General features: G+C 40.8%; 1 protein-coding gene across 3 annotated transcripts; it reads right to left on the bottom strand.

The window, feature by feature from the left end:
* Window positions 1-1,093: 1,093 nt before the first annotated feature.
* On the bottom strand, window positions 1,094-26,214 carry mapk14b (mitogen-activated protein kinase 14b). 3 transcript variants are annotated; one of them, XM_033966874.2, is made up of 12 exons: window positions 25,789-26,214; window positions 20,944-21,073; window positions 16,959-17,017; window positions 16,347-16,458; window positions 13,886-13,915; window positions 13,369-13,416; window positions 13,164-13,278; window positions 11,854-11,925; window positions 7,655-7,734; window positions 6,747-6,825; window positions 5,781-5,954; window positions 1,094-4,916 (listed from the first exon to the last, which is right to left on the bottom strand). In XM_033966874.2, the coding sequence occupies exons 1-12, from the start codon at window positions 25,905-25,907 to the stop codon at window positions 4,849-4,851; spliced, it is 1,086 nt and encodes a 361-aa protein (XP_033822765.1). In that variant the 5' UTR covers window positions 25,908-26,214; the 3' UTR covers window positions 1,094-4,848. The 3 variants fall into 3 exon arrangements, with proteins under 3 accessions (XP_033822765.1, XP_033822766.1, XP_055078076.1); XM_033966875.2 differs by lacking the exon at window positions 7,655-7,734 and adding an exon at window positions 8,611-8,690 and having other exon boundaries at window positions 25,789-26,183; XM_055222101.1 differs by lacking the exons at window positions 20,944-21,073; window positions 25,789-26,214 and adding an exon at window positions 20,742-20,777.
* Between the last annotated feature and the right edge of the window lie 608 nt (window positions 26,215-26,822).

Raw genomic sequence — 26,822 nt, 5'->3', positions numbered from 1 at the left:
CCCCACACACATGTGCCCAAACGAGTCAAAATAAAACTTTACAAAATCACAGAAATCACATTTTGATTTTTATACATAAGAAAATGAAATGTTTTATGAAGAGGGATGTATTCAGTTGAAATCAAGATACGATATTAATGATAGGATAAGTGAACGTGTTCAACTCCAGTGGTCCAAGATCCTGTCAGATCCAGATTTGAAGGTAGGTTCTGATCCGTGGTTAGACCTGGTTTAGTTCTGGTTTAGTCCAGTGTGAGAAGAATTTAGAAATTGGTTTAAAAGGTGCTACAGTATAATACGAAACTGACTCTTTTGACTTTATTCCATGTTCTAATGCTGTTCCCTCCTCAAAAACAGACCTGGAGTTGTCTTGTTTCATTCACACGTTTTAGTAACACTTTATTATTAGTCTGTCTACATCTCCAAAGCTCAAAATGCTCTGTTCCACCTTGTGATGTCATGAAGTGGTAGTTTTTTAAAGCTCCTTTTACCTTTAGTTCAGTAGAGATTGGCAATTTCAGGGCTGAAATGATCCAAATGATTCTAGTGAAAGTGTGTGGAGTTTAAAAACACAGTGGAGCACGTCCTGTATTACCACATGATGACATCACAAGGTGGAACAGAGTGTTTTCAGTTTGAGAGAAGAACTGAAGCCTAAATCTGCAAGGTTTGTGTGTTAAACATGTGTGAATGAAACAAAACACAACTCCAGGTCTGTTTGTGATGAGGAAACCTTAGAACAGTGTAACATGGAGCTTTAATCTGTCTCTGTGAACTAAAATGCTGAACATATTCACATTGTTTAAGAATTATCAACAATATCGCTGTGTTTCAGATGACATCACTACATTCTATAGACCAAAAATATTTAACACAGATGAGGCAGATAAAATAAATCCTGTTCAAAAATACATTCTTGGGTTTAGTCAGTGACAGAAACTGTCAGGTTCAATGTTTGTGAATTTACCTTTTGGATATTTCATGGAAAAGTACAGTGTAATCAATAGGGGAATCTGTCTCTTGTGCCCCATGTGGCAGCATGATGGCATCACACTCTAGAATCTGAAAAATACCATTTTGGACGATTTACACCTGTTTGATGAAGAGTTCACTATTATTTTTATTTTATTTTTTTTTACAATTTTTGGAAAAGTACCATAGTATAAACAAGATTAGGATTCTCAACTAGCTAATCAGATTTCACCGTGGTGTAACCGGACTGGCTCCTATTGTCTCAGACGTGTCAAGATAAGTTTACGGCTTTAGAAAAGATTTTGTGACAATATTATTAAACAAAAATCTAAAATGCATTCATAGTTTTTGCTGTTATGTTGTTTCTTTTTTGCAGTTTAAAGATCCACAACGCAACTTTTCTGAGTCCATAGACATGCTATTGCTATACCTGGAATGTCCCACAGTATGGTAGTCAACTTATCTCCATGGAAACAAACAAGGCCAAATTACAGATCAGATCTGTGGAGAGGCAAGCCCGCTCACAGTTCGAAGGCATGCAACATATGTTTGGAACTAGAAAAACACCTGTAATGAAATAAAGATGTTTAATTCCATACTGCGGAACACGCCAGGCAATGCCATGCCATCTCCATGGAAATAGGCGAGTAGAAAAGTTACATAATGCACTTTACTGGGGATTGTGTATTACTGCTCAAACGTGGTGTTCAAATGTAAAAACAATTATGGACAAACATTGAAACCTTGAATGCTACTTAACACTCTGGTGTTTTTAAGATAATAAAATACATTTTAAAAGGGTCATACAAAAATAAAAAATGAAAATTGTGTAACACCAGTTGAGAATCGCTAAAATCTGTTAAATAAATGGAAAAATAACAATTTCAAATACTGATTATAAATAGATTCATTCTAGTCTCGTGGGTCAAAAATACGACTGGAAAACTCAGAATCCAGGTGAGCGTTTATAAATAATAATAATAATTAAAAAAAAAACTTACAAATATCTTTTACATTGATATACAAATAAAATAATAAAAGTTCTTAAATACAAAACAAGACACACGACTGGAGCCCCCAAAACATTCAACACATTAAGAAGATTCAGGAACGTCAGAAAGTATTTAAAGAGGGGGTATTTTACCTCTGTGGGGTATTAAAGAGGGGGTATTTTACCTCTGTGGGGTATTAAAGAGGGGGTATTTTACCTCTGTAGGGTATTAAAGAGGGGGTATGCTATATTCACCCAAAACAATGCATTGACTCGCTTTGCCCTCAGTGCTAAGTCACTCCCCCTTCAGAGCACTATCACAGCACAATCAGCTGCATCCCACTAATAAAGCTACTGCACATCACATCAGGTTTGTCAAGTTGCTGTGTAGTTTTGTATCATGTTTTTGTATATTTATGGAGAATTATCGTGTGGGAGCACGGATGACGTAGGCTTGTGGGCGGAGCCTCATACTGCTAACCATAAGGAGGGTTTGAATAGGGCCTGGGAGAGATCACTAGATTACTCAAGCATGCATGGATGACATCTGAAAGCTCTTCAGACATGTTTTTGATTAGGGACCAGCATTAGAACATGAGAGAAGGCTCAAATGTGACCCCCTCTTTAAAACCTGCCACAACATTCTGGAGTGACAGAAGCTAAAGGCAGCACAAAGTACAAACATGTGTCTGTGAAAGAGCAAATGGAAACACAAACAGGCCCAAGATTAGACTGGGAAGTATTTCATAAATGTAACGTGCTTATATCAGAGGTGCTCAAAGGGGCCAAGATCAGGTTTAGACAATGTCCTGGTTCAGTCCATTTTATACTTGTAGAAATAAGAAAACAGGTTTGAGAATCACTGATAAACATTTCTTTGCTTCTCCTTTGCTTCTCCATGCTGCATTTTATTAGCATTAGCCTGAATTACCTTCATGGGCCACATGTATGCAAATTAAAAATAGACGCCATATTAAATCGGACTACAATACAACTTCGTTTTTTAGTTAAAGGTGAAATTATAGTAGAAAAATATAATTCACGACATACATGTGTATGTGTGCGGTCGCCGTGGAAATGCACTCGCTGGACAGATTATTAGGTACAGCTGCTCACATGAGTCTAACCAACCATGAACTGGAGCCTGAGTTTAAATGAAGAGAGGCGGAAAAGTGCTGGTCTAGGACTAGTTTTGAGTCTGTGTCAGTTCTGGTCTAGTCCAAGTCTCGCCCTGGTTCGGTCCTAGTTCAGTCCTGGTCTAGTTCAAATGTGATCCTGGTTTAGTCCTGGTCCAGTCAATGTTAGTGAGTTAGTACACATAAAATAGAAACTAAACAGGGACTAAACCTGGAACAAAATTCCTTCCTAGACCAAGGACTAAAGCAGGACTAAAGCAGGACTAAAGCAGGACTAAAGCAGGACTAAAGCAGGACTAAAGCAGGACTAAAGCAGGACTAAAGCAGGACTAAACCAGGACTAAACCAGGACTAAACCAGGACTAAACCAGGACTAAACCAGGACTAGTGTTTACATAATAAAGTGGCCAGTGTTAAAATACAATATCTTGTGTCTTTATGGTACAAAATACTGATCCCTGTTATTTACATTGTTTGGGAGCATCTCAATAAAGGTACAATATTGTGGAAAAGTTAAATTATTGTGTGTCAGATGCCCTCTCATCCTCCTGTACCCCTGTAGTGTTAGACTGAGATGGGCACAGGCCAAATGTGTCTAGTTAATTTGCAGATTTTGCTGTGTGGTTGGATAAATATTGCAAAATAACTTTTTAAAGCCAGATGTCCTCCCTGAAGCAACACTAATCATTTATCTGGGTTTAGAACTGGCATAGAAAGCTTATGATTCTTGGGGTTTTTAATTAAAATAAAAAGGAATATAATTCAACTTTGCCACAATATCGTTTTTCAATGGACCTCGTTTTGACCTGATACTGAAATGTAAAGTTAAAAGACGATTATGAGGTAAAACACATTAAATATACCAATTTAAAGGTCCTATTTTAAGCTTTATAAAGGCTTTCTGAACTAGTTTAATACCTTGGCATGTTTAGAAAGTAATGCAAGACAAAAATACAAGTAATTCAACTCCGTGTGTACAAAACTCCAACAGCCAGCAGAGAGAGCAAACACTCTCCTTAGTACCACCTAATGATGTCACGAGGTGGGACTAAACACGCAGGATTACTCAAACCGAATGACACTGCATGTTTTTTCAATGTATTTTTGCACAATATAAAAACTGAAATAAATGCAAGACAAACAAGTTTAATGTCATACTGTGGATTTTTTTCAGCCAATGCAATGGCGCCTTGGAAACAACTGATGCTGTACCTTCTGCCAGAAAAGTTACACAGAGCAGCTTTGATGCTCTAGTCATTTAAAGGGGCCTGTGCACAATTAGTCTGCGGTGTACTGTCTGCATTTTACTGTCCAAGAATCAGAAAGTGTGTGTTACCATGCCAGTTGTTGTTAGCTTTACCATTACGGCAAAACTCCGCTCTGGTCTCTGAGAGTTGTAAAAAGTGCTTATAAACTCATCATGGTGAGTAATTGGGATGTTCTGAAAGCATAAAGTCAGTGAGGAGTGACTTTGGACAACTGCAAACAGTTTAAAATGAACTAGTTCCGTTTTTAAGATGGTTTTAAACATAAAATAGGACCTTTAAAATTAACGGAGCGATGACAGAAAGAGCCAGAAGATTGCTTTAACGTTGAATTGATCTGATTCCCTGATTCCCTAAACACGAAGGTGACAGGCACTGAAATGAGATGGAGTGGGAAAGCGTCCCAAATAGTGCTGTTTTTATGTTTGAACAAAGACGAGAGTAGGTGAAGAAGAGGAGAGAGAGAGGAAGAGGAGGAGGAAAGTCAGGATTCCATCTCGTCTCCATCGAACTGTGGTGGCTCGAAGCTGACTACCTCCTCGTACGTTAGTCCTGGAAAACAAAACAACAAATATTAGAAATGACTATTTTGTATTTAGCAAATCAAAAAGCCCATTTGTGTAATTTGTCTAGAACAAAAACAAAACAGATACAGATGCATTGTGGAGATTTTGTAATTTTTTCAAAGTTTTAAAAGAAATTAGCTGTATAGATGGGGGAGAGATTATTTCTCAGGCTCGCATTCCTGTTTAAGGAAGGATTCTCTTTCCTAACAAAAATTGCTTCTTTAACTTCCCTCTCAAATCATTTCTTTTCTCTGGCTAAAATCTGAACTTCACCATCTTCAAAGGAGTGGTTAGTGGCTTTGAGATGGAGATGTACGGCGGACTGGGGTCCAGAGAAACTCTCCCGCCGGTGTTTGTACATTCTCTTATGAAGTAGCTGTTTAATTTCTCCAGTGTAACGCTCACTGCACTCTTCACTACACTGAATGGAGTAGGACGACTGAGGGTTTACACCACATACGTCAAACTCAAGGCCCGGGGGCCAAATGTGGCCCTCCACATCATTTCATGGGCCCTCAACAGGGTAATGGTGTGATGGTCTTAAAATGCAATTTTATCAGGAGATAAGCAGTTACACAACCACATTTTTACATCTAGGCAAATGCATATGCAATATTTGTAACTTTAACAAGTAGTAAATACAGAAACAGTTAATTAACAAGTTAAAAAAGTAGTTAGATTTATTTTACATCCGACCCTTTGAAGGCAGCTAATTTGCTAATGTGGCCCCCGGTGAAAATATGTTTGACACCCCTGGTTTACACAGACATCCCCTCTATCTCGGCTTAAAGGTGTAAAGTTGTCTCACTCGTCCACTCCTCTATCTAGACTTAAACATGTACAGTCTCACTCTTCCATTCTTCTATCTCGAGTTCGCGGCTCTCAAAGCTCTGGTCGTACGGCTCAGCCTCTGGCTCGTCGTCGGGGTCGTGGTACTGGGAGAAATACGGATGAGCCAGAGCCTCCGACGCTGTGATCCTTTTATCTGTGTCCAGAACCAACATCTTCTCCAGAAGATCTACGGCTGTGGAGAGAAAGAGACGGAGAGGGGGAGGAAGGAAAGAGAGGGGACGAGAGAGAGAGAGGGGGATGAGAGATGGAGAGGAAGAGGGGGGAGGAGGGGGAGGGATAGAGAGAAGAGGGAGGGGAGGAGAGGGAGAGAGGAGGAGAGGGGGAGAGGTAGAGACAGAGAGAGGGAGGAGACGAGAGAAGAGGGAGAGACAGGAGGGAGAAGAGGAGGGGAGGGGAGAGGAGGAGGAAAGAGAGAGAGAAAGAGAGACAAAGATAGAAGAGAGGCGAGAAGAGAGGTAGGAGAGAAGAGAAGAGGGGAAGTGACAGAAGGGGAGAGAGAGAAAAAGAAAGAAAGAGGAAGGGGAATGAAAGAATTGATATAGAAATTACATCTTTACAAAGCAAACATTCTGATGTGAATTCAGCGAGAAAAAAATTGTACTGTTGCCATAGGAATTAATTCAAAACTGAATATATTGTATATGTTTTAAAATATGAAATGTATTTAAAACTTTAAAACTTGTTGGCCACTTTAATTTGATTGATTTAATTAAAAAACCCTGTCAGAAAAATCACAGATTTAAATAGAAAAGAATGTAGCCCTAACAAGACAAAACCCCCACAAAGAGAACATGCAAATTCCACAGAGACAGTCCCAAACATGACTGGGAATTAAACTAGGGACCTTCTAGCTGGGAGGCTGAAACACTAACTAACCTGCTACACCACAACCGTGCTTCACCATGACTCCAAACATCCTGTACATGTCACTCAGAGACTCCACTAGATGGAGCTGTGGACTCACCGAGCGGGTTTGCGCCAATGAAGACGTCAGCGAAGTTCCTCTTGGGCATGTAGGGAAGAGAGTTTATGTAGTTCCTCGCCTGGACAATGACAAAACTATTTCAAAGGTGCAGTATGTAAGATTACTTGTCTGCCACCTGCTTGTTTCCATGAAGTGTCCCACAGTATCACATTAACCATATCCATTTTGCATTTATTCAACTATGGGTGTTTTTGAAGCTCAGAAACACCTTGGAAAACGTCAATTACTGTGAAAAGTTATAGACATATCATTAACATCTCCATGGATACAAGCAGGTGGAGGGCCCTCTACTTGAAAAGGTACACATTGTGCCTTTAAAGGCTTTAAAACACATACAAAAATACCTTTTAAATCAAAAGGAGCTGTCAAAACAAGATTAGTCTTGTGAATTCAAGCCATTTAAACGCATTTAGGTGTTCAGTTTTGTAAGAGTGAAGCATTGTGAGATTAAAAACAGCTTCATGAAGAAATGATGCAAGTTACAAAGGCCTGGATCATCAACAAACTGTAGCTCAACAGCTTATTAGCATTAGCAACGCACATGCACAACTAGTGACAGAGGGCACTAAGCAGAAAACATGTGTTCACATAATTGAATCAGGTATTTATAATGTCATTTAAAATGTCTGACCCACTCCTCTGCATCCTCTGTTCCATCTGCTCCTGAACTTCTCCTCTGCATCCTCTACACCTCTAACACACTCCTCTGCTCCATCTGACCCTCTCCTCCACATGCTCTACTGCTCTCTCCTTTGCTCCATCTGACCCTCTCCTCTGCACCCCTCCTCCTGTTCTCTTCTAACCCCTCACATTGACTCTTTAAACATATATTTGCATATGTAATCTTGCATGAGTAACTGTTGACACATTGGGGGCACGCGTCTCACCTCGTGGCTGGGCATCCTGCTTATGAGCGAGGCTGGAGGTGTTCCAGTCAGTCGCATGATCTGCTGCAGCTGGTTTATATCTACAGCTCGAGTCAAGGGGCGTTCAGGAAACATGGGATTTTCAAATGAGATTGAGGAGGGCGAATAAAACGGTAAAAAAAAGTGTACATAATGAAGGAGAGATGGGTTAAAACTGAAATAATATAAGAGGCGCAGTTTAACATAGGACAGTGGTTTGTCTGGAATGTTCCACAGTATGGCATTAAACTTCTGTACTGCATTTATTCCATTACTGTCTGCTGCTAGTATTACAAAACAAAAACAAAAAAAACCTTGTGCATTCTTTCCATGAATGGTCTCGCTTCTCCACAGTTCTAACCGAGCACTTAGCATCATTTGCTTGTCCCTATGGAGATAGTCAAGTTAATGTCATACTGTGGAATATTCTAGTCAAAGTGATATTAAGAGACGCAGACTCCACTACAAAAGTTACACAGTGCAGCTTTAATGCTTTTGCCACAGGGAGTAAGACTTTTTGAAAATGACTTTCTGTTGGGTTGGAATAAATAAAACCTCATGGTCAGAAATCATGTTCAAACTGTTTAAAAGTTGGGACTTCATTTTCAAGTAAACACAGCGGATGTGACGTGTATATTTTAGCTGTGATGTGATGGAAGTGTTTTGATTGGCTGGAAGTAGCACAAGAGAAGCGTTCTGATTGGTCAGTAGTAGAGGTCAAGCGTAGTGTGTCAGTGAAACAGATATGAAGCGTTCTGATTGGCTGTGCAGACATTTGAAGCGTTTTAATTGGTCAGTAATACAGGTAAGTGTTCTGATTGGCTGAGGACAGGTCTGAAGTCTTATTATTGGCTGAGCACAGGTTTGAAGCATCCTGATTGGCTGAGGACAGGTCTGAAGCGTTTTGATTGGCTGAACAGAGCAGTATTTAAACTCACAGGTTCTGAGGAGATTTTCATGGAGAGCTCAGGCTCCGGAGTCCCCACCAGTGTCATAATGCGCTTCAACTGATCAATGTCTAACTCTCCACGTGAAGGAAAACAACAGGCACGAGGAAGAAATACTCACATTCAAAACTACTACTACTACTGCAAATAGAACAGGCATGAGGCAGAAATACTGACATTTAAAAATATCACTGCTACTACTGCAACTACTAAGACTACTACAACTAATACTGCAAAGAGAACAGGCATGAGGCAGATACTGACATTTAAAACTATTACTGCTACAGCTACTACAACTGCTACTACTAATGCTGCAAACAGAACAGGCAAAAGATACTGACATTTAAAACTGCTACTGCAACTATAGCTGCTGCTACTACTACTACTACAGCTACTGCTAATGCCACTGCTGCCGCTGCGATTGCTACTACTAAGAAATCACTAAGTCAAATGAGAAAAAGAAGTTAAAAATTTTCTTTAAATCTCAAAAATCTGTAATATATAGTTCATAAATCTCCATGGAAACAAGCATGTGATGCATCAGGTAGAATTACAGGTCAGATCTGTGGAGAGGCGACTCCACTCACAGTAAGAATTCAGGATGCACCGATCCAGCTTTTTCAGTATTTTCCTAGTAAATATTTCCCTAGTAAGAACGCTTGCTTTTCAAGGTATTTTTGGCTGCCTGTAACTGAATAAATACAAGATGAATGCACTTAACGTTGCACTGTGGAAAATTTCTGGCAAAGCAAAAACATCTCCATGGAGACAGTGGAGCAAGTGACAGACCCCTATGTCAGAAAAGTTCCTTAATACTGCACCTTTAACATTCCACAAGTTATTTTACTAATATTTGCACACCCAGCCCCTACCAAACTGATATCACAACGTGTATCTTTAAAGGCTTAGTATTTCAAGAAGAAAGGCGAGATCCATCTATCTATCCATCTAGAAATATATACGACACTATGCTCGAAATTTAAATTAAAATGTGTAAAAATCAGCCACACAACACACCGCTCTCATTACCCAGGCTCTACACCAGGATGCATCGTTTGCTAATCCACATTCTCTGATGCTAACCCCGGTCCACACTGCACGGTTAGCATTAGCTAGCTCCTCCAGGTGCTGCATTGTAAAAGTGGTGGGAGGATTAAAACACCCACAGAATCCTCCACAAAGACGTTCAATTTACTGAACCAGAACACATTATGTAACTACTTCATATTATCTGCAGCTATTAAAGGTCCACTATTACACAAAACTGACTCTCATGAGGTTTAATCCATGCTCTACTGCTGTCTCTTCCTCAAAAACATACCTGGAGTTGTGTTTTATGTTTGAGTAACACTTTATTATTAGTCTGTCTACATCTCCAAATGCTGTGTTGCACCTTGTGATGTCATGAAGTGGTAGTTTTCAAGTTAACAGCTCCTTTTAGTTATGTAGCGATTGGCAATTTCAGGACTGAAATAATCCAAATGATTCTAGTGAAGGTGTGTGGAGTTTAAAAACAGTGGAGCATTTCCTGTATTACCACATGATGACATCACAAGGTGGAACAGAATGTTTTAAGTTTGAGAGAAGAACTCCTAAATATGCAGGGTTTGTGTGTTAAACGTGTGAATGAAATAAAACACAACTCCCATACATGCCGCCCACTGCTTGTCCTAGAAAGCTCTATCATATGGCATTAAAATTCTATTTCCATGGAGACAAACAGGGGATGCCACGAAACCAAGCTGCAGGTCAGATCTGCGGAGTGGCGAGTGTTTCAAGTTTAATGCCATGGACACAATTAGGCAGCAGACCCCCCACCAGAAAAAACGGCATAGGTCAGCTTTAAATAAATGCAATAAAAATAAGTTTAATGCCATACTGCGGAACATTCTGAGCAAACACCTTCTATTTTTAAATGTTGAGATCTTCTCCATAAATTGCTCCTAAAATTCAGCCCCAAGCATGGACCCGATGAGGCAGGGATCGTGGTGGGCCGATGAGTCACAGGGACAGCCTCGCACAGCTCAGTGACTCAGCCGTTTACAACACACATTCAGACACTACAGTTGTGCAATACTTGTCTAATGCACCACCCACTGTCCATGTGATGCTACTACACTGCTACTACTACTGCTATTAACAACAGCATTAATATCTACACTACTCAACTGCCGCAGGCAATGTCTCTGCCACAAATGAGGAGCAGTTTGAACGCAATCATAGCAAGAGCTAATCCGGAGCGAGGCTGTTGAGGGTAATGCCTCTTCCCTTAGCAACGCTGTCAATCAAACATGTTGCCAACTGTAGCAGGAGCAACCTCGGGGGAAAGAATGCGTCTGATTTGTCTGTTAATAATGTTCATATCTTGATTTACAGACAATTTACTCACAATAGTGAAATAAAAAACCCAGGATCATGTAGAGCGGGTTAATACAAACATTTAAGACCAAAATAACAAGTCTGACAGCAGCAGTTACAGAGAGACGGGACAGAGTTTTCCAGTTCATCCATTATCACTTTCTATTTCGAACACGGTGGGTAGTCCCTGGCTCAGTCCCTGGGTTACTCCCTAGTTTAGTACCTGGGCTCAATCCAGGTTCAGTTTATTTTACATGTGATATTTTTCTGTTTGCAAAACACTGCAATATTCTAAATCAAACACTGACTTCAGTTCAACAGCTCAAACACAAGTCTTTTTGCTCCAGTTTCCATTGCCCAATCATTCTAAATACCAACACCACCACATCTAATTAATGAGAGCAGATCTTTGAGAAAAACTCTAAAAATGTCCTGTAGCTTTAAACCATGTTCTAATGCTTTAAACCATGTTCTAATGCTATTACCTCCTCAAAAACAGACCTTTTGTTTCATTCACACATTTGAGTAACACTTTATTATTAGTCTGTCTAAATCTCCAAAGCTCAAAATGCTCTGCTCCACCTTGTGATGTCATGAAGTGTTAGTTTTCAAGTTAACAGCTCCTTTTACCTTCAGTTCAGTTCACTTCATGTATCACCACATGATGACATCACAAGGTCAAACAGAGTGTTTTCAGTTTGAGAGAAGAAGTCAGCCCAAATATGCAGGGTTTGTGTGTTAAACTTGTGTGACTGAAACAAAACACAACTCCAGGTCTGTTTGTGATGAGGAAACAACATTAGAACAGAGATCAGAAAACAGCCTAATTAAAGACACAAACACTGAAAATCCAAAATGGCCGTGCTGGAAGGATACGGTCGGTGCCGGGGAATAGTGTCCGTCCTGTGAGGAGTTCAGCCATGATGCAGCCTACAGACCAGATATCCACTGGACAAACAGAAGGAGCACAACTGTTATAACACTTGGCATATGTGACAGGGAAAACATTTAAGATTTGTTTTAAAATGAGCTTATGAGGAAGAGTCAACTAATATGAAATAGCAAAGACAAAATAGAAAAAGATCCTGCTGCCTGAGATCAGACCTGTTCTTCAAACTGTTCAGATGTTTAATCATGTTGTAGTCATTTCTTCTCATTGACCCTCTGAAGTTGAGTTTCATGTTTGAGTAATCTTTAATCGACTATTTTCATGATGCCATTTTGCCGATCTACCCATTTAACCATCACCGGTACACGCCCACTGTTACGTACACGGCCACTCCAGTATTATTATTTTTTAAATCGATGATACTCGCAGGATTCGGCAGCATCATGTAGTCATTTTGGTACAAAGGGGGAAAAAAAAAGTGCTGCTCTAGTGTGATGTGCAGCTGTCCACAGAGGGCACCAACAGCACGTGGCACTTTGTTGTGATGACGTTTACAGTGACGTCAGCTCCCATTGACACCATCGTTTTCTAACTCTGAAGTCAGCAGACTTGTGTCTTTTATTAAGTGGTTTTAGATGAATATAGTGATTTAAAATGTGTAAATTATAACATCATGATCCAAGTTTTTAGGTGTACAAGTTACAATTGCTCTAGTTAGTTGCTCTCCATGCTAAGTCACTCCCCCTTCAGAGCACTATCACAACACAATCAGCTGCATCCCACTAATGAAATTACCGCACATCACATCAGGTTTGTCAAGTTGCTGTGTACAGTTTTGTATCATGTTTTTGTATATTTATGGAGGATTGTCGTGCGGGAGCATGGGTGATGTAGACTTGTGGGCGGAGCCTCGTACAGACTCGTACTGCTAACTGTAAGGAGGGTTAGGGCGTGGGAGAGATCGGTAGATTACTCAAACATGCATGGATGAAATTTAAAACCTCTTCAGACATGTTTTTGATGAGGAAGAGCATTAGAATATTGGAGAAAGCTCCTAATGCTGCGTCTTTAACATTATTACAGATCACACCAAATCTATACCATTACTTTGTGTAGAGGAAAACACAAAAGGTTTTTAAATCTACGTTCTTCTGGCCTGGACAATGTAAACTGAAATTGGTGGCCTACTTTTCAGAAATGACGGCCATTATTCACTTTTGTGTGTCTGTGGTTATGAAAGTACTCAGCGCTGCACAAAATGGCAGAAAATGGCGTGTTCGCTGGAGTTATGTCACACCTGTCATGTTGTAGTGCATCCAGTTCAACATAATCTCTGGAGCGCGGTACCAGCGAGTTGCTACGTATCCCGTCATTTCATCGTCCGTGTGACGCGCCAACCCGAAGTCCAGAATCTGAGAAGGAAATGGGAATTTACAGTTAAAATGGACAATGATCAGACGCAGGGTTTGGACAAGACTTTAAAATGCCCCTTAAACACCTACCTTCAGCTCACAGTCCTCGTTGACAGCTAAATTACTCGGCTTCAAGTCCTGAAAAGAAAATCAAAATAAAAGTGTAAGATTTTTGTGTAATCGGATCATTTTTCAGAGCAGGGTTTGTTTTGGATCATACAGTACAGACTGCAGGAACATTCCCCGTTATCAAAAACAAGAAACATATAGTACAGGCCAGAGGGACCTTCACAAAAATCAGAAAATAAACTTCAAACAAACAGCTACTATCTGCAAATATATTCAAAACATCAAAAACAAGACTAGATATGAACTAGAATTAAACCAGGACTAAACCAGAACTATACCAGGATTAACCAGGACTAAACCAGGACTAAACCAGGGTTAAACACCATACAAAATCAAGGCTCAACATAGGCCTCAACCAGGACTTATCCAGGTGTACACCAGGTCCAAATGCCGACATGATTCAAACTGCATTTTAACGTTTCTTCTTAAAGACCTCTCACTCCATAAATGTTTATAAAGTTTATGACAAGGTACTCACTCTGTGGATGATGTCAGCAGAATGGATGTACTGAGGAGAGAAAGGAAACGGCACGTTATAAAGTGATCGTGACGCTTAAAGTGATCATGTGATGCTTAACAAAGTGATCATGTGACTCTTTGTAAAGTGATGATGTGATTAGTTTGCAGTTCCTTTTAGCGTTCGTAGACAACATGGCCGACTCAGTAAAGTGTCTCAGAGTCAGTCCGAGCCAACACACGCATCTTTTACACTGAATGCCCTTCCATGATGTTGGCTTGGGGCTGGCCAAGTTGTACAACACTGAGTAAGTATGAGCTATCATTCACAAGTACAGTGGTCCCTCGTTTATCGCAGGGTTACGCTCTAAAAATGACCCGCAATAGGCGAAATCTGCAGAGTAGTAAGCGTTATTTTTTACAATTATTGTTTTAAGGCTGTAAAACCCCTCACCACACACTTTATACACTTTTCTCAGGCAGACATTAACATTTTCTCACATTTCTCTCTTGTTTAAACAATCTCAAAGTTCAAACCTTCGTAGATTATATCCCTCTTCCTCGATGATCACTTTAAATATGTTTTTCACGTGCCTCTGCTCCAGTTGTATCTGCAGAGGCGGTCTCTCATGCAGAGAAACACTTAAGTCCAAAGCGTCTCTGAAATTTGTGGGTGCAGAACGTTTCATCGACATTGTGGGTTTTGTCTGGGAGAAAACTTGCAAACATACAGCACTTCAGAGTCACACTGCGATTGAACATTTAAGTAAATGTAACCCTAATATATCGTTCTCACCAGTCTCTTGAGGCTGTGGTTTGGCGGGTTATAGTTAGATTTAATATGATGTATTTTCTTGCTGCCTTCTTTGCTTAAATAGACCAACATGGCAGGACATTGTATAGTTTGTCTTTATTCAACAACTTAACTCATCCCGTGCACGCCCTGTGCGCGTTCACTCTTGTTACATTTTTATCTGTGCTCTTCAAATGCGCTGTACCGGAAGAATAAGTAGGAACCAATATTATTATGAAGAAAGTAAATAATGTATCCAACATAATATATTAAATAATATTCATTGTTAAGAAAATAAGTACAAAATAATAAAACACTAATGACCCAAATAAATGTTAATACATAAAATAATATACGTCAAATAAATCAAAGGTTACATAAATTTGTCTGTTTTTCTGTACTGTACAGGAAACACAGCACAGAAGAGACTGACTGACAATGGTCTACAGTCCCTCAGCCAATCAGAACACAGAACACAATGCACGCTCATACACTGTAAAAAAGCATGTAAAACTGCACGCACACAAAAAAAATCTGCGAGACCTCAAAAAGGTGAACCGTGATATAGCGAGGGACAACTGTAATCTGCAATCTAAATCCAACCTCGTCTGATACTCTGATAAAACTGTACTATGGGACTTTTCAGGTCGAGGGCCTGTCACCCTGTCAAAAGTTAGTGCTGTGCCTGGAATGTTCCAAAGTATGACATTAAATGGTTTTATTTCACAATTAAAACACCTGTTAATAAATAAATACAAACTAGACTAGCCTAATGCCATATTGTAGAACATTCCAGACAAAGCAATGGCTATTTAACATCTCCATGGAGACTAGCAGGTGGCGTACCCATCAGAAAAGTTACATAATACACCTTTAAAGTACAGATTTAGATTTCTCTATTGTTTAGATTCATAAGGAAACAACTGTGATCAGATGCAGTCACAATATTTTGGATCATTTCAAAAATTACAAAGCCAATCCAAAAATCTCTATAATCATGCTTTACTTATAAAAACAACACTACGGTTGAATGAGGTTGGAACAATATCATTATGACTGTAGCTCGCCGTTTGCAGAGGAAATTATGCCACTTAAAGGGCCCATGTTACACTATTCTCTGATCCGTTCTAATGTTTCCTCATCACAAACAGACCTGGAGTTGTGTTTTGTTTCATTCACACATGTTTTACACACAAATCCTGCATATATAGGCTGAGTTCTTCGCTCAAACTGAAAACACTCTTCCACCTTGCGATGTCATCAAGTGGTAATATAGGAAGTGCTCCATTGTGTTTATAAACTCCATACACCTTCACTAGAATTATTTGGATCATTTCAGTCGTGGAGCTGCCAATCTACTGAACTAAAGGTAAAAGGAGCTGTTAACTAATAATAAAGTGCTACTCAAACATGTGTGAATGAAACAAAACACAACTCCAGGTCTGTTTTTCAGGAGGGAACAGCATTAGAACATGACTTAAAGCTACAAGAGTGAGTTTTGTGTAATATTGGACCTTTAAATATGTAGTCTTGTGCCAAATCTGACCATTCAAATCGTGTTTTAAATTCAGTTATATATATAGTCCTGAAATCATAATAAACGTGTTTGTCCCCGTCTCCATTCACCACACAGGCTGATATAAAATGGTGGCCTCATGTGTAGCTGTAGAAGTATAGATGGAGCCCGCACCTTTAAGCCTCTGAGGATCTGATATATAAGGAACTGGACGTGGTCGTCTGTTAACTTCTGGCACTTTACGATGTTGTTTAGATCTGCTCCCATCAGGTGAGTCACCAAATACCTGCAGAAAAATATGATGACAATAATAATCAGTGTTTAAAAATTTAAAATCACAATACAAACAAAGCAAAACATAAAAACATCGTCAGAGCAGATGCCTGTCTCACTCAGTCTGTGTAAAGAAATGGACTAAGTGAGTGTGACGTCACCCACAGCGCTCAGCTCCAAATGAAGCTCATTGAGGCTAGAGCAGTTATAGCGGCTAATGTGGAGTTCCATATTTGGAATTACGACCGTGAGTATCATAGCAACCAAAGAGCCAATCTGGAAGTGCACACATGATCAATTCCTGTTTGGAACGTGTTGGCTAGTAGGTTAGCTATGTCCATTTATTTTATATATATATATATATATATATATATATATACACACACACATACATATACATATACACATATATATTCTGTGGTCATATGTCTTTAGGATTTTGTTCATTGTGCTGTTTGTGCAAATGTGTAAACATACTCTGATTCTGAAGTTGATTTTTTGGACACAACTTACACGTCGTTGAACTCCTCCAAAGACGTGGAGGGCGTAAAAACATCTAATAGACCGATTACCTGTAAAAAAACAAAAAAACAAAAACAGGAAAACTCATTTCAGAATCTAAGAGTTATGTCACTGCACTATTAGTGTCATAATCAGGAAAAGCACAGTTAACATGCTCATTGTTAACATTACCGTGATGACAAAACTCTGCTCTGGCCTGAGAGTTGTGGAAAGTGCTTATAAACTCATCAAGGTGAGTAATGAGAATGCTCTGAATGCATAAGCTCAGTGAGGAAGAATTTGGACCAAACTGTTTAAAATGAACTGGTTGGGCTGCACCGATTCACTTCATGACATCACACGGTGGAAAAGAAACACAAAACACAACTCAAGGTCTGTTTTTGAGGAGGGAACAGCATTAGAACATAGAACATAGAAGTTACAAGAGTCAGTTTTGTGTAACATACGACTGTTAAATAAACTCCAAAATAATAGATTTTTCATTTCTTTGTGGCTCCAGTCTCGTTCGCTGCAGCCTCATGGTCACTTCTTGATATCAGGTGTGGTAGCAGTGGCGGCTGATTCACTCTCTGTTTTGGAAACCACGAGCTTTTAATCATTTAAATGGTCCTGATACCAGCAGCAGCAGATAGAGTTTCACTGACAAACAAGACAGTCCCACATGACCCGGGATTCTTTCATAAACATACGCTACGGTAAAGTCACATTTTAAAGTCTCTTTACCTGATTTTTATCGTCTTAAACATAAAAAACAAAATGTTCATTTTAAACAGTTTGTACTGGTCCAAAGTCACTCCTCACTCGCCTTATGCGTTCAGAATATCCTCATTACTCACCACGATGAGTTTATAAGCACTTTTCACAACTTTCAGACTAGACCAGACCAGCTTTTTGACATCATGGTCAAGCTAACAACAACTGGGATGCTACCAATGCACTTTCTGATTATCGTAAAATAAAATCCTTAAATCACTGTGAGAAAATATTTTTTTTTTACATTCATGTGAGCAACATCTGCTTGCTTTTGTTTTCATCTGGAAAATTCCACAGTATGGCATTAAACAGATCTACCTCCATGGAAACAAGCAGGTGACAAAACCAGAGCAAGTTACAGGTCAGATCAGTGGAGAGGTGAACACGCAAACAGTAAGAATACATGCTTTTCAAGGTATTTCTGAGCAACAGAAACAGCTGTGGTTGAGTAAACGCAAGAGAGATCATTTTAATGCCATTCTGTGGAACATTCCAGACAGATCTCCATTTAGTACTTGGCTTGTTTCTGTGTCTGCACATGACATACTCAACTGGTCAAACGTTTTGACATGCCCCTCATTCAAGGTTTTTTCCTTTATTTTTACACAAATATATGAAGGAAGATATATGGGCTTACGTAGCAAAGAAAATAAGTTAAAAAAAAATTCTAAATATTTTGCAACAAAGCAAAGGCTGGATACTTTGTGGATTTGAATGTGAAATAGAAAAAATATATATACATAGTAGAGTTATTTACCAGTTTGTGTTTGGGAATTAAAATGCCGATGAACAAAATCCCCAAATCCCCAGAGTACCCCCCCCTCTACCCCTCTACCCCCCTTCCCCCCCATGCCCCCAGGTTTACAGAAAGATCTGCTTTCCACTCAGAATACAAGCTCAAAGCCGGTTGGTCCATCGCACACTCTGCTGGCACATGATTGGATGATACAGGCTTCCAAAAAATCAACATGTGAACAGTGTCATGGCAACAGCGAGAGCAAAACACGCCATCCTCCGAGTCTTCACTCTTCAGGAAAGTGTGAGGACCAGATACAACCATGATCTGTTTATTAAAGCTCCATATTACACTATTTTCTGAGCTATGTTATAATATTGTTTTATGGAGTTGTGTTTTGTTTCATTCACACATGTTTAACACACAAACCCTGCATATTTAGGCTGTTCCACCTTGCGATGTCATCAAGTGGTAATACAAGAAGTGCTCCAAATTCACACACCTTCACTAGAATCATTTAGATCATTTCAGCCCTGGAATTGCCAATCTCTACTGAACTAAAGGTAAAAGGAGCTTGGATGAACACAGTTTGGCTTTTTTGTTATATGTTGTACATGTTTTATGTTATTTTTGATTTTTCTAAATAAAAGACTGGAGTGTTTCCAGACCCAAAGCACTATACATTTCATTATTCAAGACTCACTCTACGAGGTGACTGTAGAAAACCCCAAGGCTGAATCTGAAGCCTCCACCCACTACTTCATCATGCATACACACACAGGAGTGGGTGAAGCACTTTGCTCAAGGACACAACGGCAGGATACACTGGCTGGTGCCAACTAGGACTCAAGTATGGAGCCAAGTGTTACAATAAAATCTAATAAAAAGTAGGATTCAGTTCATCATGCACATTATAAACAACGAGAACATGTTTGTGGAGACAAAAAATGGTGTTGTGCAGTTTACATCAAGATATTTTGGAGACATAAAGGATGTTTTGTTCTTTATAGAGGCCAGTCTTTAATCTAAACAACTGCAGCCTTTGTGATTAGATAAATGTGCCAACTCACATTTCGATTTTGATTAGGCTGAACCAGATGGTTTAAAGATGTGGACTGAGTGAGTGTGACGTCACCTACAGCGTTCAGCTCAAAATGAAGCTCATCGAGGCTAGCTGTTATAGCGGCTAATCTGGAGCAGTTACATATTTGGGATTCCAACCGTGAGTATCAGAGCTACCAAAGAGCCAATCCAGAGTGAGGCTGTTCGAGGTGGCTTCCCTTAGCTTGACAACACTGTCAATCAAACCTGTTGCTAACGCTAGTGGGAGTGACCTCGGGAAAAGAAGGCGCCTGATTTGTCTGTTACTAATATTCATATCTTAATCTTTTTTTATTTGATTGAATTTGAACCAATTTCACCAGAATTATGACCATTGGATCAGATTTTCCATTAGAGCTGCACAAATTATTTTAATCAAAATCTAAATTACAATTTGAGTTGGTGTAATTATCAAATTTCAAAGGCTGCAAGACCTGTACCTGTGTTTAGACATCTGCAAACATGTTCTGAGATGTCCCTGTGTGTCAGATGCCCTCCCTGTGATTTGTCTTCTCTCAAATGTTAACTTTGCTGGAGTGTTTTACCTAAACTACTTTATAAAGATCTTGCAAATCAAACCATAATCACAAAACATGTCAGAAAAAAGCCCTATTTTTGCATTGATCAAATGTTTCCATATTATTGCTTCTACACTTTCAATTTCTGCAAACCCGGATTATCAAAAACACTAATCCCATTCACAAAAGCACATTATGAACTGAGGCTGCTTTCTGCAGAGCTCTGAGCAGCTCTGAAGAAAACATCTTAAAAACACGGCACAGGGTCTGAGTTTACATCAAAAACTAGATACTCATTTTTCATAGGTATCGATATTAAAAAAGACCCACTGACAGAAATGACTCTTTCCTGAATATCTTTAGAGTGATGTAGCTAGTACTACATGTTGTAGTAGTAGTTGTGTAGTGTAAGAGTGTGCAGGTGCCTTGACCTGTGTTATCATGAACATCTGACCTCTCCTAATCTTTCTCCTACTACTGCTGCTACTACTGAGCAGTATTGGTATCGAGTATCAAATGGAGTCAGAAGTTTTTGTCTGGTGCCAGCACACGTCAGATCACAGATGCAGAGGAGCAGATGCAGAGGAGCAGATGCAGAGGAGCAGATACATCTGCTGGGAAGCTGATGTTGCTCAAGATGTCCCTCCCTCTTTTCATATCACTCACATTTTCGTGTTTCATGTGCTTGAGGATCCGTAGTTCTTTGTATGCTCTCCTCCCTCTCCTCCCTCTCCTCCCTCTCCTCCCTCTCCTCCCTCTCCACTCACATTTTCGTGTTTCATGTGCTTGAGGATCCGTAGTTCTTTGTATGCTCTCCTCCCTCTCCTCCCTCTCCTCCCTCTCCTCCCTCTCCTCCCTCTCCACTCACATTTTCGTGTTTCATGTGTTTGAGGAGCCGTAGTTCTCTGTATGTTCTCTTGGCGTGTATGATTGACTGGAAGGGTCTGGAGAGTTTCTTCACTGCCACCTTCAGCCCTGTTTTCACATCGTACGCCGAGCTGCAGGAGACACAGATGAAGATGCAAATAAATATTTACATAAAAACAAGGTACAATTCAACACACTGGGAGGACATCTGACACACAGGGAGGGCATCTGACTCACAGGGAGGGCGTTTTTTGCTACTATTTCTTTTGTGCATACTTTCAAAAGAGAAAACGTCCTGGAGAGTTTGAGGAAGTAGTTTTACTGCACAGAGGAAGTTTGACCTCACTCACACTGTGACATCATCGAGTGTCCTGCAGCTTTGGGGCTTTTACGGTTTACCAAACACATCACTAACATTTGAAACTGTTGCAAAATCAGTTCTGAACAACTGTGGTGTTACGCCCTAAAGATTCCCCAAATGTCGCAACACTTTAGTCCATGTTTGAGAGTTAATCTCAGTCATAAAAATACAGCTGCAAAGATCGATGACGGTCAGGACAGATTACACTACGGCTGCACAATTTGGGAAATATGTGACATTGTGATTAGATTTATAATTTAGGTTTTAAAAGTAGGATTCTGTTCAAAGTGTACATTTTAAACATGTCCAGATGATTTCATAAAAAGACTGAAATCTGAACTGACAAAGTAACACAAGAATTCAATTTCAGCATCTAACACAGTGAGGGAGGGCATCTGACGTACAGGGAGGGAGGGCATCTGACACACACGGCTCCATTACGTCCATTAAGACTGATTTCATTTCACTTAAATTTAATCTTGTGGTCCGAGTCAGAAGGCTTTTGTTTTTTGTGTATAAAAGTGTTTTTGCAGCAATAAAAACAGCTGTGGTCAAATTAATTCACCATGGATACATTTAATTCCACACTGATGAACATTTCAGGCAAAGCAAATCTATGTGGTGGACCATACAACAGCATAAACGTTCCATAATGAACCTTTAAAAAGAACCAGGGCAAAATAAATGTGCTAATCCAGTTCTACAGGAAATGTCGTTATTTTCAGACTCAGAGCCGAGGATCTGAGGAAAACTCACTTCTCAAACACAAAATGATTCAACAACACGCCTCTAACAGGAACGCACACAACTGGCACTGTGCGCACAACTGGGACTGTGTGCACAACTTTACAGGGTCCTGATAGCATTAGCATTAGCTCGGAGGGCCTAACGCTAATACACCCAACTTTTCCATTTACCAGTGGTGGAATGTAACAAAGTAAAAGTAGTAAAGTACTATTCTTAAGTATACATTTTCGGCATCTATGCTTTACTTAAGTATATTTTACAGTGTGTACTTTTTACTTGTACTTGAGTGCATTTGAGAGCAGTATCTGTACCTTCTACTCCACTGCATTTTTGAACTGGAGGGTTTATTTTTAACAATACGTTTTATTTTTTACTCTAAGTACATTTTTAAACAGATACTGTAATACTTTTACTTAAGTAAAGGTATTAGATGAAAAAATTAACTTGGGTATTTTCTGCACTAGTATCTGTACTTTTAAGTAACAAATTTGAGTACTTGTTGTTGCTTGTTTAGACATCCTGTTATTGCTGCAATATAGCATTAAAATGATCTGACCAGCTCAATAGAGACAAACAAGAGGAACCACCAGGCCAAATCACAGGTCAGATCTGTGGAGAGGCGAACCCGCTCACAGTCACAGTGTTTGTTTTTTAAGGTTTTCGTTTGTAGCATTAAAACATCTGTGATCAAATGAATGCTGCTGGGGAAGTTTAATGCTATAATGACGAACTTTCCAGACAAAGCTGCGATAAGGAGTTTCCCATGTGTCTGAGATTGTGTGTGTGTGTCTGCTCTGCCACAGAACAACGGCAGGAAGTGTGAACAAAATGGAAAAACATTCAAATATGTGATTGTGATTAGATCAATGATTTCAAAAGATTCAAGATTTTGTGAGTAGTTTTAAAGATACACCGTGCAACTTTCAGGGTCCGCCGCATCTTTCACAATGTGGCTTCAAACTGACTTATTCATTTTGTTCAATTGCAGGAGTTTTAATTTCCCTAAAATATCCTGGAAAAAAGAATCCTTGATATGAGTAGGGTCGCCTCTCCCCAGATCTGACCTGTAACTTGGCCTTGTGGAGTCACATGCATTTTTCCATGGAGATAGACAGGTTTAATGCCATACTGTGGCGCACTCTAGGCAACGCAATAACATCTCCATGGCACACACTTCACCCACATTGCCTTGTATGAAAGTGGTGAGCAATCCAGACCGTTTACTGCTCAAAGCCCAGAAAGTCTCACAATATTTGAACTTTTAAGATTTTCTGTCGTTATTTAAGACATAAAAACACAGTTACACATTTTATCACACAATTTTTTTTTTTTTTTTTTAGAAAAATAAAAGTCTATTTTGAGTCTCTGCTTGATATCAAGAATCAGCAGCTGTGGAAGAAGAGGCTGAATGGCTCGAGTGAGCTCGTTTTTGCCTAAACATTAGCAAAACAAAAGCTAATTTCTTTTACAAAACCAAAACAAACCATTTAACCCCAGTTTTATTCAAAAGCATCGCTAACTTTAAAAAAATATCAAGAACAAAGATAATTTTTAATGTGAGTGTGGTGACGTAACAGCTCAGACCAAAACTTCTTTAACCACAACCACCAGACTGCACCTGTCAGGCAGAGAGGACCCAGAGAGGACCCAGAGAGGACCCAGAGAGGACCCAGAGAGGACCCAGAGAGGACCCAGAGAGGACCCAGAGAGGACCCAGAGAGGACCCAGAGAGGACCCAGAGAGGACACATGACGGGGGATGCGGCAGGGGACGTGGTGAGGGACATAGCAGGGATTGTGACAGGAGCAGAGGTCAGACTGAAGGAGCTTTGGGCTTCCATTTCAGTGTTTTGGTCCAGAACTCAAGTTTAGAGACAGGAACTGAACTGTTCACCTGCGGAAATGATGTTTTAAATGAGTCTTTTGACCCAACAGTGCAGGTCTGTAAGCCTATAGCCCTATAACCCTTTAGCCCTTTAGCTCTGTAACCCTATAACCCTTCAGCCCTATTTAATCCTGATTTAAAAGGTGCTGCCTCGTGTAAATCAGGAGATGATTGTGACATTTTCTGTTTTCTCATTTTAAAATGGTTTAACTCGGGAGCTAAAGTTTCTTTGGAAGAAATATCTGAGGAGCAGCAGCTCCGGGGTTTTCCCCAGAAAAGTGTGGCTTCATTCTTAAATAGTTTGTTATTTTCCACAGGACTCTCCCGGGGCTGACCCGTCCCCTCCATTGAGCAGCACCGTCACCTACACCGAGCTCAACAGACCCGGGCCGCTCTGAGCGCGTCTCCCGGTGACTGCGAGATGAGTAATGGGCTCGACACACGGGGAGCGACGTCGCTCGCTCTCCATTTATTTTCAGTGTTACTTGTGCGAAAATCGCTCGTCTCTCTCACCTCACGTGAAAACCTCGCACTCGTGCATGTCGACGTGCACACGCGGGCCTGCGATGCGACTAATGAAAGTTGAAAAATGTTCTACTTTTATCGCTGTCGCCTGCACAACAGCCAATCAGCGAGAGTTTGATTGACGAGCCAATGCACTGTCCACTTCAGAAACATCATGGAGGAGAAAATTATACTCACGGTGTCGGATTTCCCAATTCTTTTTGACATCTCAAAGAAACTACCGAGATATATCAAAAAAAGCAGCTGCCTGGGAACTCGTTGGTGCCAGGGTGAATATGAGGGGTAAGTTAACATGCGCAAATTTGTTAATTCAGATAAATTTATGGAGGCTAATAACCAAATGTATTAAAGACTGATTCAACATTAAAAAAATGTAAGGTTTTTACATTAAACAGAATTAGCTGCAGAATAGGGTGGACCCAGAATCGCTCTTTTTTAGTTTTGTAGAGCGCAACCAATTGAAATATTTTAGTCAAATGAAGCAAAACTTTACGAGATTTCATTTTCGCGTCTTTTCCCCCCCCCCCCCATCTACCGCTATTAACCTCAAAATTCCCTCCAAATAAACAGCCAATCAGACGAGTAGGAGGCTCGATCTGCTCTGGAACAGAGCGCGACGTGACAAGCTGCCGCTCGTCGCTGCAGTTTGTCGCTGCCCGTGTGTTTGATTTTAAAGCCTCTGTGATGAGTGTCGCTGCACGGTGTCGTTAGTCGCTCCCCGTGTGTCGAGCCCATAAAGCTGACCTCGGGACAGTGACTCACGCGCACCGATGACATCATGCTGAAGTCACACGAGCTCCTATAGAAACCCGCTCAGTGCACGAGGGGCCTAGTTTCTGAAAACCACGTGACCTTCTGGCACTCTGCAGACTGCACGAGAGTCAACTGCATAATACACCTCAGTGCGCGTACACACAATAGACTATATGTATATACAGTCTTCTGTATATAAACACAACAGGCTGAAAGGCGCGGGGCTGTGGCTCCTTCGGGTTAAGTTCGTGATCTGTGGAGCAGGCTGAGCAGATGATGCAAGCACCAACATGCCACACACACGCATACACATCACAAACAGCCCACAGTGATGCTAAAGCGCGCACGGCTCCTCACAAATATCACAAGAACGCACTAAAAACAAGAGTTTATTGAATCACGTGGAGCTGATAAACGTGCACAAAATAACACGATTCTCCACCGGAGAAATACGAGCAGAGCCGAGAGGCGCCGAGGCCAAACACTTGTTCCACATACACCGTAAACAAACGCTCCTCTGAGCAGATAAACGCGGGGCCTGTCTGTGTCTGCAGCGGCTGCAGCGGCGGCTCTTACCACACAGAGCCGTACGCCCCGGAGCCCACGGGGGACAGGTTCTGGTAGCGCTGCGGCACGTCCCACACGGTCTTGTTCAGCTCCTGTCGGTGAAACACGGCTCTCTCCGGCTGCGACATTCCTGCGGACGGAGCAGCAGCGGAAACTTGAGTGTTCTGCGGCGTGGCGCTGCTCCTCTGCCTCAAACTTCTCTCCACAAACACGTCCAAAGGCGCAGAGCTCAGCGGGCTCCGGGTGCGCAGACACCGGGCTGTGACGGAGGGACTCCCCCGCGGTCGATGCACGGCGGGCGGCTCTCAGTGCTTCCTCTGGCCGCTGTCTCCGGGATTCTCTGGGAGGACGAGCTTTCTCTGGATTTCGCCCTGTTCTTTCACCGCTTATGGCACAGTGCGCGCAAGAGGCAGCAGGAGCGCGCACGGGGTTTGGCGAGGCTCTCACAGATCTCGCGAGAACTGGACTTGTCGTTGGGAGAGTTGGGGATGTCCCGTTACAGCCTCAGACCAAAAATAAGAAAATGACGAGAACATCGAATAAGGTGAAAGAAAGAGGAAGCCGAGGGGATCCCCACCCGGAGGGGATGAATAAATATATAAAATAAACACGTAAAATGTCACACGCTTAGTCATTGCTGTGAGGGGAGTTCAGGTGAACAAAATCAGACAAGCAAAAAATGTTTACATGTGATGCTCTGATTTATAAATAATCTAAAAACAGGTTCTAACAGATAAGTGAAGCAATGCTGTGTCACGTGCTTCGGTGTCTCTCCATTGGTCCAAACGCGTGGAGTGAGCGCCATCTTGTGGACGGGTGTCAGACCGCATCCAGGACCTTTTTCTGGAGCCAGTTAATTTTACAGGTTTATAATGATTGAACCTTTGTTTGACACGCAGTGAAGAAATTCCAGTGTTGCAACGCAGTGCACTTTCAGCTCTCACAGATGAATACTGTCGTTGTGTCCTTGGGCATGACACTTCATCCCCTTCTCCCCAGTGTCTGTGAACACTGGTGTATGAATGTGTGTGTGAATGTGTGTG

The sequence above is a fragment of the Periophthalmus magnuspinnatus genome, chromosome 5 (genome assembly GCF_009829125.3).
Source record: "Periophthalmus magnuspinnatus isolate fPerMag1 chromosome 5, fPerMag1.2.pri, whole genome shotgun sequence".
Classification (NCBI taxonomy): domain Eukaryota; kingdom Metazoa; phylum Chordata; class Actinopteri; order Gobiiformes; family Gobiidae; genus Periophthalmus; species Periophthalmus magnuspinnatus.
This window is presented reverse-complemented; position numbering and strand designations above follow the sequence as displayed.